Source organism: Atractosteus spatula, chromosome 18 (genome assembly GCF_055471065.1).
Source record: "Atractosteus spatula isolate fAtrSpa1 chromosome 18, fAtrSpa1.hap1, whole genome shotgun sequence".
Lineage (NCBI taxonomy): Eukaryota > Metazoa > Chordata > Actinopteri > Semionotiformes > Lepisosteidae > Atractosteus > Atractosteus spatula.
In genome coordinates this window covers 15,495,254-15,508,666 of record NC_142723.1, presented here as the reverse complement: position 1 = coordinate 15,508,666, position 13,413 = coordinate 15,495,254, and the positions used below count along the sequence as shown (strand labels likewise).

Sequence of the window (13,413 nt, the reverse complement as noted above, 5' to 3'; positions counted from 1 at the left end):
TGTGGGCCATCACGTCATGGAAAAATCCTGCACAAAAAAGCCTGCTGGATTCCTTTAAATGTGCTGTGGGATTTCTTTAGGAATTGCAGAGGAAATCAAAGTTTCCTGCAGGCCAGGTACAAGGACACATACAGGATCCATGTAAAATCACTGTTAGTTTACAGGAATCCAAATAGATTTTGGTCCCCAAATGGTGCAGGATGAACTTTATTATTCATGATAAAACTGCAAGCCTTTTTGAAGGCTTTTTTTTTAAGGCTTCCAAGTCCCACCTGCGTGAACAGTGTGAGTGAAATAAAGTAGTGAAAGTAATTAAATAAAGACCCACAGTGGACATACAGTAAAAGTATCACTGCATCCTCTGAGCTGCACTGCCAAGTTTAAATCAGAGTGGTGTTTCCCAACAATAGCCTGAACTTTGCAAACAAGAAGGCAGCCAAGCTGCTGCTGTTGCTTATGCAGAAAACCCTTTTTGCCCCGTCTTTACTGTATTAAGAATGAGAAGAGGCTCTTCAGCCCATTTGCTTGTGGGGCTATTGGAAGCCAGTTTTATCTGGAAAGGGACAGTAACAGCTTCAACAACACAGCTGGGTGTCTTGTTCCATACCCCCACCACCCTTTGTGCAACAAAGTGCCTCCTGTTCTCTGTTTTAGATGAGAACAATGGATTGGAAAATGTTCATTGCGATGACTTGGGCAATGCCCTTAGAATATTCAATACTTGAACCAGGTTTCCTCATAATCTTCTCTGTTCAAGTTTTAGGAATTTCAGTCCCTTTAGCCTGTTAGAACAGGACATTCCTTTAAGCCCAAGAGGGCTCCTCTTTGCACTTATTCAAGAGTGGCAGTGCAGTCCTACTGTCTTGACAACCAAAACTGAACGCTGCATTCTCAATAAAATCTTATGAGTGCACTGTATAATTTTAATATAACATTGAACCCCTTAATTTGATATGCTCCACTTGTATCCAGCAATGTTGTTGCTTGTTCAAAGAATGCAAGTTCAATAAGACCCACCTCTTCTGAAGCTATACTAACTATCCCTTAGAATATGCCATATGGTTGATCCTCTAATTTAGTTCTAATTATTGTTTCCATACATTTAATAGAGGTCAGATTACTCATCTATAATTACTAGGTTTGTGGTCACCAGTTTTATAGATGGGAGCGAATGTAGCTATTATCAATGGGTTAGAGAACATCCGCGTTTTGAGAACTAAACAATGGGCATGCAGCCATACTGATACATCCAGGAACGAAATCGTCAGATGAGTCGGATGTGAACGACATGCTCGCTAATTGTCAAAATGGTTATAACAGGCTGCACATCATCAATCTATTATCAGAAAGCTGCGTAATGTAGTATGGGTTGCAGCAACTGGGATCCCCAAAACAGCCTACAAATTCCACACGGAAGGTGGCCCAGTGCAGTTTATCTGCTGCTGGGCATTTGTACAAAGAAATGGGAAGAAAACAAAAACTTTATGCATACTCGGAAGCCTAATAATCTTAAATGCTAAAGGACTCTATTATTATGGGGGTTCTTTAAATGGGTAAAGGCTGAGTAATCCCTGGGGTGGCTGAACGTTAGTGTCGCACTCGGCCTACACGGACAAGGGGCATCCCTGGGAGCAAGACACAGCATTGTGGTGAGTATATATTTATGCCAGCAGCACCACTGAGAACTAAGTGGCCAGTCATTTTCTGGGAATTTTGAGTGGAGGCAAAAACCAAAACCACCAAAATATTTGCCTTGTGAAGCTCAGAAGAACGGTTACGTCTGACAAGCGTCCCGTTTGCCATTTACCACCCTTACACGGTAGCCTATCGATCCACAGACCCCCGTGAAACAGATGCCTGAAGGTTCTTGAGTGACTCAGCATCTGTGAAACGGCTCGGCATTTGGCTCCACACACCCACAGTACGTGGCCCAAGAAAAAGCGCAAGCTGTTCTTAAGACTGGAATACTGCCCTTGGTTTCTTCTTCGCGTTTTGTGGACTGGATAAGTAGTTCAAGCAGGCAACACCTGCGCAGTGCCATTTGTGGCAGGTGGGACAAACGAGATGATATGCCCATCTCCCTGGGACCAGGACTGAACCCTGGGAGGAACAATTTAGAGCAGCCAATCAAACCTGTCCTGCATGTCTCTGGGAGGAAGAAACATGCAAACTCCACCCAGATGGACTGGAACTGAACCCGAGACCACGCAAGCTGTGAGGTAGCAGCACGAACAATGCAACGCTGACTGGAGAAAGTATAATTTATAAAAAAAATAAACAAATAAGACTGGGAGCAAAATGACACTACCCACCTGTTAACGAGTAGGGACTTTTGACATGAGGGTGAAGGAGAATGGAGGGAGACTGACTGGTTCACCACCAGACACTCCACGCAATCGTTCCTGACACGAATACTGACTTCTATAACAGAGATCTAAGTTTTTGCTCCTTGGTAAGCCACCTTAGTTTAACAGCCATAACCATGTGCTGTGAAAGAGGGCCCTCATAATGCACCACCAAAGGCAGCATTGTGCTCGGCTGCAATCATGCAGTTTGGTGCTACTCAGTAATCACTGTACTAAGCAGAAACTTCCCTGAAGAATCTGCTCCATAGTATTGATGCCACTTGAGTCGAATATTATTCTGTAATGCAAATTAACAGTAGGCATCAATCGCAATACTGCATGCTGTTGCCTGCATGGGTTTTACGAAATACACAGGTATATTTAGACATTGTTACAGCAGAGTTTTAACGCAAGACGTAGTTGTCAAAGTATTTTCTCCTTTTATTCTGCCTTGCTTTAAATTCAAACAATTCGAAGAAACCTTCACACGTCAATACATTTCCTAAGTGAGGCAAGGAGGAGTAGGCAAAGTGACTGGCACACATCTTAAAGCATTCAGCTGGAACATCTCCTGCCCGTAAGTTGCAAACCGGCTTCTTTCTGCATGACTGCAAAGACATGCTTACAGTAGAAGTCGGGTTTAATGTTTTGGAAAAACGACCTAGTTGAATGTACAGGGTGTTGCTAGCTGGTTAAGAAGATGGCCTCCCTATTTGAAAAGATGAAGATTACAAGGGGGATCTGCTGTTGTACATGACAAAAGAACAACTGATGATCTAAAAGGCTCGTAGGAGCCTGTGAACAATGTAAATTATATACCTTTAATTTGTTTAATGACTTTCAAAGGCATGCTTTTACTTACAAGAGTTAAAGGGATTTAGCCTGCCGGACAGGAGCAATCAGAATCACACTGACTGAACAAGAGACTCTACAGTCAGGACAACAAAATGATCCCGGCAGAAAAAAGCTGGGAGAGCCCGAAAACGATCTTGTGCTTCCACCAATATGAGGGTAGGGAGCCCTCTGCTGAGATAAAGCAGCATCACATGGCAGAGTAAATCCCTTCAGAGCTGGAGTATTCCTGCTCTGAACCCATTCATTAATTCATTCTTATAGGTTAACCATCAGAACATTTTGATTTTTGTTGCAGATGATCTCTAAATTACTTTAAAACACCATGTGTTTAAGCAATAATAGTTAAATTATCCCCGGCATTTATTTATTGATTTAAAGACTACCTATAAAACCTACTGAACTTTTGTTTTCCAGGACCATTGCTACTGACCCCTGTTTTGGAATGTGGTCTCTTTTGGTTGTTGATCCAGCAGAATTCATAATTAGAAGCTAATTAACTTCAGTTTTATTTTTGTGGCATGTTGGCAATTTCAGCTTTCAGGTCTTAAAAGCCCCAATGATTTGCAGTTGGTCTCAACTCTAAGTTTCAGAACTGCCCTCATTCAAACATGTTGCCTCAAATGTAATCAATTGGACCTCTGGAGGAGGAAATATTTCTCACTGTGGGCGTGTATGATAGTGTCACCTGTGTCTGTTCGCCATCCTTTGATCGGCTTACAAGAGCGGTTTAGTCAGAAATAATAGCAAGTGAGTTGTGGAGAGGCTTTGTAAAGGTCTGTGTGCTGAAGCTGTTGAAAACAGTACCCTTGATGTCGGTTATTATTGAATGTGAGTGATGAGTGAAGAAATAAGTTTAAACAAGTAAGCAGATCAATTAAGACTGTCGCTGAAGGTGTAGAGCTCGGCCAGAATAATAACCAGCAGATGCAGTGAAAGTTCAAATTAAACTATTAGGTTATAAAAAGAAGGACTATTGGGCCAATTAAGATTCAGCTATGTAGCTAAGCGCTCAGTCAGAAAGGCAAGAGCAGGAGTTTTATCAGGTACACTCAGGCTACAGGCACAAGGGTGGAAACACCCTCAGAACCCTGACTTAGAAGCCCATCTATCAGGAGCACAAAGCTGATCGATGGATCTGTAATGAAGAACGGTAAGAAGAGAAAGGAACATCAAGTACACAGAGGCAGAGATCGGGTGGATTCAACCAAGACAAGATACCAGTTCCTTTCTGAGTCTAAAGACACTACAAGTAAAAGGCACTTTGTTTGTCAGCAAGGACATTTCACGCTGTTTTTCTGCAACCATTAGTGTATTCGCATTATTTAAATATTAAAATGAGAATACTGGGAACGGAAGGTACAAGGAATATTAGTCACATATTAAAAAGAAGAGGTTTAACCTACAATGCATCTTCTAAGAGCAGCAAAGATGGTGCCATCGCCTTTCAGAGCTACTCTGAATAAAGAATGAAAACTGGTTAAACAGAAGAGGAAATGGACACAAAGGCATGAAACAGAAGGTCTTTTGTTTCCCAGACCACACTTTTGATTGATATAATGATTGAATAAGCAGCAATAAAAAAGGCTCAAGGCTAACAAAGATTTCCATTACATTAGTTTCACATCCATGTGGCACCACAATGCGGTGGTGCCGATTAAAACAATTGGAACAAGAGGTCATCCTCTCTAATCAATTACCAGCACACATAAACCAACTGGTGGCTTAAATGAGATGGGGTCCTCCTCATACCTATTTTGAAAGCACCCTGAGTAAAAAATGACATTCCTCTGAAACAGCGGGAATCAGTCCAAAAACAACATTCCACTCAGCTATTTTAAATACACTGCATGCCAGACTGCTGTGGGGAGAGGCACTTCCCTGCACCATGCACCTGGAGTGGAGTGCTGTGCTACTATTTTAATATAATAGCATAAAAGATCCGGCATTATCTTCCGGTTTCAAAAAGCCTTGAATGCACTTCAAATGAAAAGCACAGGCAAGGCAGAGGGAAGACAAGGCTTACAGACTCACACACCACAATGAAACATGCAATGGTCTGAAAGGCTATGAGAGAGTCAGGCACTGTGCCAGCGATATGACTATGTTTGCTCCTTTTCAGTGTCACCACCCCTCCCCACCTTCCAGTGCACCAATTACCATTACAACAACTTTTATTTTACAGGAAATGGTTTCAAGAGCTTTTCGTTTCCCTGAAACCAGCTAGATCTCCTAAAAGGCTTCACTCGCTCACAATACATCTTATCCGGGCAAAACCACGTATGTAGTTTAAATAAAGGCATCAGCAAAAAGCCCTTTTCATGAGCAAGTGTGGACACAGTGATCATCACAGTTTTTTTACTGCTTCCTTTGATGCAAAATCATCAGCATGTCCTGTGGAAGAGCCCCTCTATTCTTCATCTGAAAGGTGAAGATCGTTTCGTGGAGTGCAGTGGGAAAAAAAACCAAACAGATGGATTAAAAAAAAAAGTGGAAAAATAAGAGAAAAATATAGCGGTATTTGGGCTTTTGTGATCCCTTGAGTAATCGAATTCGGAAAAGCCTCAAGATCTCGAACGGGTTGGTGTGGCAGATACACGGTCAGCTGTGGGTCCTCTTAGTCGGGTTCATCGTCCAGTACTAACGTGGGAAATGGCTGCCCCCCCTCACCCAGCAGGGAGTATAGCCCACGGAGCACAGCTGGAGTGGGACGTCCCGAGGACAGTGCGGACTGTAGCCAGGGGGTCAGCTCTTCACCCATCACCTGCGCAGAATAGATAGAAGGAAAACAAATACTTAGTTATGCAAAAGGCCTGTCTTATGCAGCAGGCCTGTCTTTGAGGGGAACGGTATGACATCCGATCTGCCACTACTAGCCGTAAATCATCTGTTATAAACGGACACAGGGTGAGAAATAGATTGCTGATGGGTATGAAACACAACCTCATGGGGGTTTGATGAATGTACAATATAGAGAGGTATAGATCACCAACCATATACAAGATCTCTAAAATACAGAGGTGTGCACTCAGCACCTCCTCACCCATCTTATTGTCACACTGAAAAAATAATTAGAATTTTAAACTCTTCATGTGCTATACAGCCATTGATACAACCATCCAAACAAACGTTAAAGCAATATCACTAGTTTTCATGTCAAAAGGTGTTGACTTTTTAATAGAGCTCACTGCCGGCAGTGACATTTGTCACTGCACATTAATTTAGGATTTTTTTTTTGTGTATCCAAAGTGGTTTTCTCTGCAACCAGACTCTACCACACTACATCTTTTTGGAAGAGTACAGTCTAGGACTATATGTCCTGATTTACCGGCAAGGAAACCCATGATGACTACTACCTTCTGGAGATGGATCTGTTGCTGCAGGATGTCCACTCTGAGTCTCAGCCCTTCAAGCTCTCTCAGCTCCTTTGCAGAAGAGTAACTTAGGACTGGAGGGGACAGAGCTGCAGCACCTTTCTGTCTCCAGAGCCTCCACATCTTCACTGGACAGTGATCACCAGGAAGCAATCTGTCCCAGGCCTCCACCGCTGCAGAGGAGAACACATGGCTGTCAGATCTGCTTTCACTCTGGGCCAGTCGGTCCTAAAAACATGAACTCAAATATCTTATTCCCAGATCTTCCTAGAGTGTTATGTCAATACGGACTCTTTCCGACTCCATTGTGTAAGCATGGCTCTTTTCAGGGTCCAGCCTCTAGCACTGGGACAAACATACCTTCCCTCAGCTGGCTGGTTCGCTGAAGAAGCCCTGAGGAGGTCTCCATGAGGCCTTCCAACGTCAAAAGACTCTCGTACTCCCTCTCCCACCTCGAGGGACCTGCAACCACACAGTGAGAGAAACATGTCTCCGCAGGACTCATTTCTTAATTTTAAATTTTTTTCGATTTAATTCTTTGAGCCCATCGAGAATATATTCTTGTGTATAAGGGCAACCCCGAGAGTACCTATTTCTACAACAGGACGTACACTGGAGCTATATCAGCAACAGCACTGTCACTCGGAGATCTGAACCCACAAGTCTCAGGGGTCTGGTTTTCAAAATGCATCCAGCATTTTCTTTTTGGATGAGCAAGGCATTATTGAATTGACCTCTTTTAGAAAAATGCACCAACTACCTAACTAAAGCTCTATTCTCCACAGCACAGGTAATTAGTGCTGCTACGTTTGCTGAGCCTAGACTAGTTTGCAGGATCTCGACTGTTACAAAAAAGAAGGCTAAACTGTGTGGTGTGCCAGACCTGATTGTGGGTATTTCTCGGTCAGAAGGAGCTCCTTGAATTTTTCATGATCTAGCTCCTGCGAAAACATGCACCGAAGCTCGAGTCGCAACCTCAAGATATTAGTCCACAACTGTGAGCTTGCGCACCAATGTACACCTCATGAAAAAGAAAGCAAACAGCGTAAAACTATACTGACCTACCGCACGATTTTTTTTTAATAACGAAGCACCTGGTAACTTCTGCACTAAAAATCTGTGACTGCATGTAAACGTTAATATCAAAATAAGAGCTTTCAAAGGCACGTGAATCCAGATGTACACTAACACTTCTTCATGAGAGAAATGGCGTCTCGAGCACCCTGAAGCAGTTCCAGTCAGGCAGTCGACCCCCCCCCCCCCCCAGACCAGGCGTCCTAACTCTGCCCGGCATCGCCCCGCCCTTGGCTTGCCTGTGCTGTCAGCGTGCTGCTCAGTCCGCCAGCGCTGTGCGAGGTCAGAACACCGTCCCCGGAGGCTGGAAACCTCATCCCGCACGTCTGCCAGACTGCGGGAAGGGACCTGCGGGTGGAACTGACGAGAGCGTGTCAAGGAGACCACAACGCACAAGGAAGGGCGATCCCCCTCCGGAAGGCTCTGTCCAGCATGAATTAGTCTGGCTTCGAGAAATTAAAAAAGAAACTGAAAGCACTAAACAGTGAGGGCTTATATATATTTTACTTTATGTATACTTTATATTAGAAGAAATCAATTAGTAGAATGGGCCAAATATGAGAACAAATATCACAATGGCATTAATACGTACATTTAGACATCCATTTTTTTTCTAACCAATATTTAAAATTCTATGTGAAGAAATCATCACGTGGATATTTCTATCTTTTACATCTAAGGAGTCTCTCCCTAAGTTGGTCATTCACCCTTAACTAACTCTCTCATTAAGGGTTTCAATTTGAAAGTACTCCCTAGAAGGATTCAGTGTTTTAAATTCAGAATTTGCACGCTTCAGGTTTAAGAATCATCTCCCCTTTTCCATAATGCAACAGCATGTGAGAAGGACTACAAGATCAGTGTGAACTAATTAAAATGGTGAAAGGGTGTGATGATTCAAGGATGAAAGTCCTGAGAACAGTACAGAACATCTGTTTATAACAAAAGTCTACGCACCACTTTAGTGTAGCCAACTACTTAGATGATAAATATATCCCCTGAAATTTAATTTTTGATTAGTATATTTGTCTTCATAGTAGAGAGATGCTTGATAGTCTAAATGCACTGGGAATTCACATACTTTATACAGCCACTGTTAAAAACATATATGAATGTTTGTAAATGTTGCTTTTGTTTGCAATACATACTTAATTGAAAGCTGGGCTTTGTCATTAGCTGACTGGCGCTGCTTGGCATATTGTGGGCATTTTAGCAGGTTTTAGCAGGTTGGAGTTGGCAGTTTGCGATGTGTACCCATATACTGTCTAACAACACTGACTCCTGTGGATAGTCAGGAGCTTGTGAGCTTGCAGTATAGTCAGTCTCGACAGCCGCGGTCCTCCTTCCGAAGCTAGATCTGCTGTGTGTGTGCTGGGAAGCTCAGAGTGTGAAGACATTACAGATGACGGTGCACCTTTTGCAGAAAGGCACATCAGTTGTTCCAGATAAAGGATACAGTGCTCTGTAGTCTCTCCATGAATTGTGTCTTCTCTGGCCCTGGGTTGGCCGATAACGTGGACACTCTCTTCCACAGCCTGCAATGAAGAAAACAGTCAGAGGCTCAACTCCTAGATGCCCCGATTTCTGCAATTGTAAAAAAATATATGCTTAGTGAGTATCAAAAGAAACATTTCACTATTTAGTTCGAGTAGGTAGCTGTGTCGGCATGCGCAGTCTGCAAAGAAACAAGTAAAGGTTTATTCCATGCTGAAAAGAGAAGAAAAGAAACACGTTTCGGCTGTAGAACCTTCATCAGGCTGAAGAACGCACCCAAAGAAGGCTCCACAGCCAAAATGTTTCTTTTCTTCTCTTTTCAGCATGGAATAAACACTTACTTGTTCCTTATTTCACTCTTTATACATGTGTGTTTCTAGAAATATTATTCAGATTTTGGATAGTGATTAAATCTTGGGACATTTTGATTAACTGAACATTCATGATTGATCCTGGCACACTAACAAACACTACATTTGTTACAGAAGTACTGAGCCACCTCCTTACAAGAAGAGAGTTGATCGGGCAGAGGTGATGTGGTGAATTAACCTGTTCAGAGTAAAGCCTGGGTCACACAAGACAGAATCCGCAACCCGGCACAGATCTTAGTTGGAAGCAATACCAAATAATACATAACTACTTATGTAAATGAACATACTGTGGCATTTTCCCTAGGTTTTCAGCAACTGAACCACCTGCCCTTTTTTAACAATAACAGAATTAGCACGATTCACACATCCGAAAATGCTTTCATAATACATGCGTGTACAGTTAATCAGAATTATAATACATATAAAGCTGAACAGCTGTAGAGATGACTGAAAGACAGCTAACATCCTTCCAATGACAGATAAAATGACTAAATATTTTGAAGAAAGCTGGTATCTGTTTCCTCAGATTTACAGTGTACTAATCCCCTTGTTAATCCTCTCTCTGAGAGGATAGAACACATTATCTGCAGTTTATCGTCTTCTTTCCCGGAGATGCACTGGTGCAGCATGGGGGACGAGGTGTCAATTAGGTAGAAGGTGTTCTGGTACATTCCAGCAGACACCATCCTCTCCTGAGCCAATGTGTGCCATCGCCGGGAGCCTCAGGCACAGACCCTGAACACGCCAGGAGTCCACGCTACATCCTTGCAGGACTCACCCTGGAGTCCGTAAGCTTTAATCAGATTCTTATGAAGGAATATCTGAACACACTGACCTGCACTGTTTCACCCTCTGCTGTCTCCAGACTGCAGGGAGCTGTAGGGACTGCCTGCAAACGAGAACAACAAATCACAGTGGAAGACAGGGATGGGTAAACAACCCTGTTCCTGGAGAGCCACACTCCAGCAAGTCTCAAAGGTAGGCCCTGGGGCTGGTCTTGATCGCATGACCTTCAAGGCTCCTACCCTGTAGTTCAATCAACATCATTTAGGCATCTCTGTAGGCACTCTAATCACAGCAATCATTAAGTAATCAGCATAGGAACTGCGATTAATTCAACAATTAGAAACTTCATATGATGAGTTTAATTGGTGCAAATCAATAAATTGATGCAATTAAAGTAGATTAACAACTGACGTGTGAACTACATCAAAAATGCATTTCACTGACAATGAGAACAACATTATCCACCTTGTGTACAGTACACTGACAAGACTGGACTAAAAAAAAAGTAATAATAGACTGATACAAAACAAGACGAAAACCACAAAAACTAAAGGCTGAGACTGACAGTGGTGAGAGGGAGCCCACTGTAGAAAAGAAAAAAAGGAAAAAGAAAGCTGGAATACTGTAACTTGCGATTTGACCGAGTTCTTGGTCTGCCCTAATAGCCTCCCGGAAAAAGTCGACCATCTCGAGATAGCTGCATTTCTGAACCAATAATTTCTACAGCAAGAAGAAGACAATCTACACACGGAAGGCAGTACATACTGGAGTTGAACCCAGGACTGAAGCGCTGGAGCCATGCCACGGCGCTTTATATCGATGACAGCTTTAAAACAATTCAAGACTCTAGACTGAACTCTTATTTTGTAGGTATTCCTACACTGTGATGGCAAAGGACAGTCGCAGAAGGAACTGGCCCTTGATTGATGGTAGGTGCTGTGACAAGGCTGCTCATCAGTATGAGAGATGATTGCTGTATGTAAGCACACACATTACATAAAAAGCAGCAGTGTGTAAGTGCTCAACACACATCGTACGAGTCCTACCCATCCTCTTTTAGGGTGAAGGCGCTCTTGTCTCCTGGTCTCACCGAGGAGTCTTCCTGCCTCTTCTGCTTCTCTGGAAACTCCCGAGAGCCCTGATGGGCTCTTAAGGCCTCCAGGCTGACCGCAGCCCTGCCCAGCTGAGCGCCATGACCCTCCCTGGGCGTGGGTTGTTGAGAAGTGGACGGCGCCCCCTGGTGTCCAGCGGGCTGCTTCGTCTTCCGGGAAGCAGCCCCCTTGACCTGTCGGCCCACCACGCTCGGCTGTGTAGAGGGGGGCAGCGCCCTGCCTTCTCTGTGAGGCCCAGCGGACGAGGACTTCTTGGCATCTCGCAGTTCCTTCTCTGACCCGCTGTGGCCTTTTCTTGCCCTTTGACCTGGGATGTCACCTGGTGCCAGCTGGCTCCGTTTCTCCAGGTGCCCAGACTCCTTCCGCAAGGCAGCACTACGGACCCGCCAGGCTCTCTCCAGCATTCTTTCCACAAGCTCCATCTCCTGCCTCTCTTCCGGCACGGGGTCAGGATCTACACCAGGATCAAGATGCACTCCTGCTAAGACTGCTGACGCCAACCAACCCCACGCAACACCGATTCACTCTGATTCAGACCAGACATCCACATCACTGTTCTGACGCCTGAGAATTCATTCTGGACAAAGAATCGCTGTGTAATTTGCATACCACATTGCTCTTAACTCTCCCACATACTTAAAAATGGCTATTGCAATGTCAGGTTCAAGAGCAGCAGTTTTGCAATAGACCTGATTAGTGTAACAACATAATGTCGTTCAGTATCATTGTCAGATACAGTAAAATCAAGTGTCAGCGTACCTTCTTTGACCACTGGAGCTGAAACTTCCTTGGGGTCATTTTGCACCACGTTTCTCCTGCACAACAGCGTAAGCCATACAGTTATTAACAAGAGAGGATAAACCTATCCAGCCATCCATTCTCTAACTGCTTAATCACGTTCTGGGTCACAGAAGGCTCCAAAGCCAAAACGTTGTTTCCTTTCTTCTCTTATCAGCATGGAATAAACCTATTACTTGTTCCTTTCCAGCCTTCGCATGCTGATGCGGCTACCCACCTGAACTACATATAGACTCCATTACACATGGATAAATACTCCTTGATTCTCATTAGTGTTGGTAACTATTGCATTCAGTATGGCCGTTTTTTAAACTCTAGAAATAATAATAAAAAACGCTTCACGAGGCTAACCAGGGCTGCAGCAGCCTCCTGCACAGACAAATACTCTCTTGCAACCTCTCCTCCTCCTTCTTGCATTGCTCGATGGCTCGGCTGATCTCCCTCAGTGACCTGAGACACACAACAGTCAGACGTCATCAGTCTTTACAGGTGATAGATTTGCACACATACCAACCCCTGGTCAAAATATAGCAGGCCCCGCTGGATTAAAAAAATATATATATCCCTCCCATAACACACCTTATAATATTAATAATAATTGCTTACACTTATATAGCGCTTTTCTGGACACTCCACTCAAAGCGCTTTACAGGTAATGGGGACTCCCCTCCACCACCACGTTATCAAATGATTTCTTACATTTAAAAAGATCTTTAAGTGAATGAATGTTGCAATGGCAACTGAAAACGAATTCTCTTTCAATATGGGTAATGTATGTCACGGTACAGGTACGTAACTCTATAATGCTTTTTATTGCCGTGACTGTAAACGACAGCAACCGCCTGCAAAAGCTTCAACACAACAGACTACTAGAACCGAAACTGCTTTTTGGAGTTCACGGTGACTTGGTGAACTAAAAACCATGCCTCGGAAAACTCAGCAATGAGACTACTGAACTAGACGGCTGTCGCGCTGCCGTCCGCAACTCGGAAGACGAAATGCTGTGGCGGTTGCAGGTCTGCGAAAACAAACTTCACCGCAGTTTGACTGACCTGCCGGCCGGCTGCATGCTGAAGCGAGCCGAAAGAGGGCCTCTGTCCCGCCGCCTGCAGCGTCACGCCTGCCGAGCACAGGCCGCTGTAGGTCCTGCTTGTACTTCGCTAATATGCGGTGCCGTGCAACGGGGCAACGCTTCACGAACAATTTAAAT

The 13,413-nt window shown here is 43.9% G+C and overlaps 1 protein-coding gene across 2 annotated transcripts; it reads right to left on the bottom strand.

The window, feature by feature from the left end:
- Window positions 1-2,773: 2,773 nt before the first annotated feature.
- tedc2 (tubulin epsilon and delta complex 2) lies at window positions 2,774-13,317 on the bottom strand. 2 transcript variants are annotated; one of them, XM_088937044.1, is made up of 10 exons: window positions 13,256-13,317; window positions 12,555-12,653; window positions 12,165-12,220; window positions 11,340-11,859; window positions 10,343-10,396; window positions 9,099-9,177; window positions 7,885-8,005; window positions 6,932-7,033; window positions 6,554-6,744; window positions 2,774-5,961 (listed from the first exon to the last, which is right to left on the bottom strand). In XM_088937044.1, exons 1-10 carry the CDS (start codon window positions 13,270-13,272, stop codon window positions 5,815-5,817), a joined length of 1,386 nt encoding a protein of 461 aa, XP_088793170.1. In that variant the 5' UTR covers window positions 13,273-13,317; the 3' UTR covers window positions 2,774-5,814. The 2 variants fall into 2 exon arrangements, with proteins under 2 accessions (XP_088793170.1, XP_088793171.1); XM_088937045.1 differs by lacking the exons at window positions 12,165-12,220; window positions 13,256-13,317 and having other exon boundaries at window positions 12,555-12,683.
- Between the last annotated feature and the right edge of the window lie 96 nt (window positions 13,318-13,413).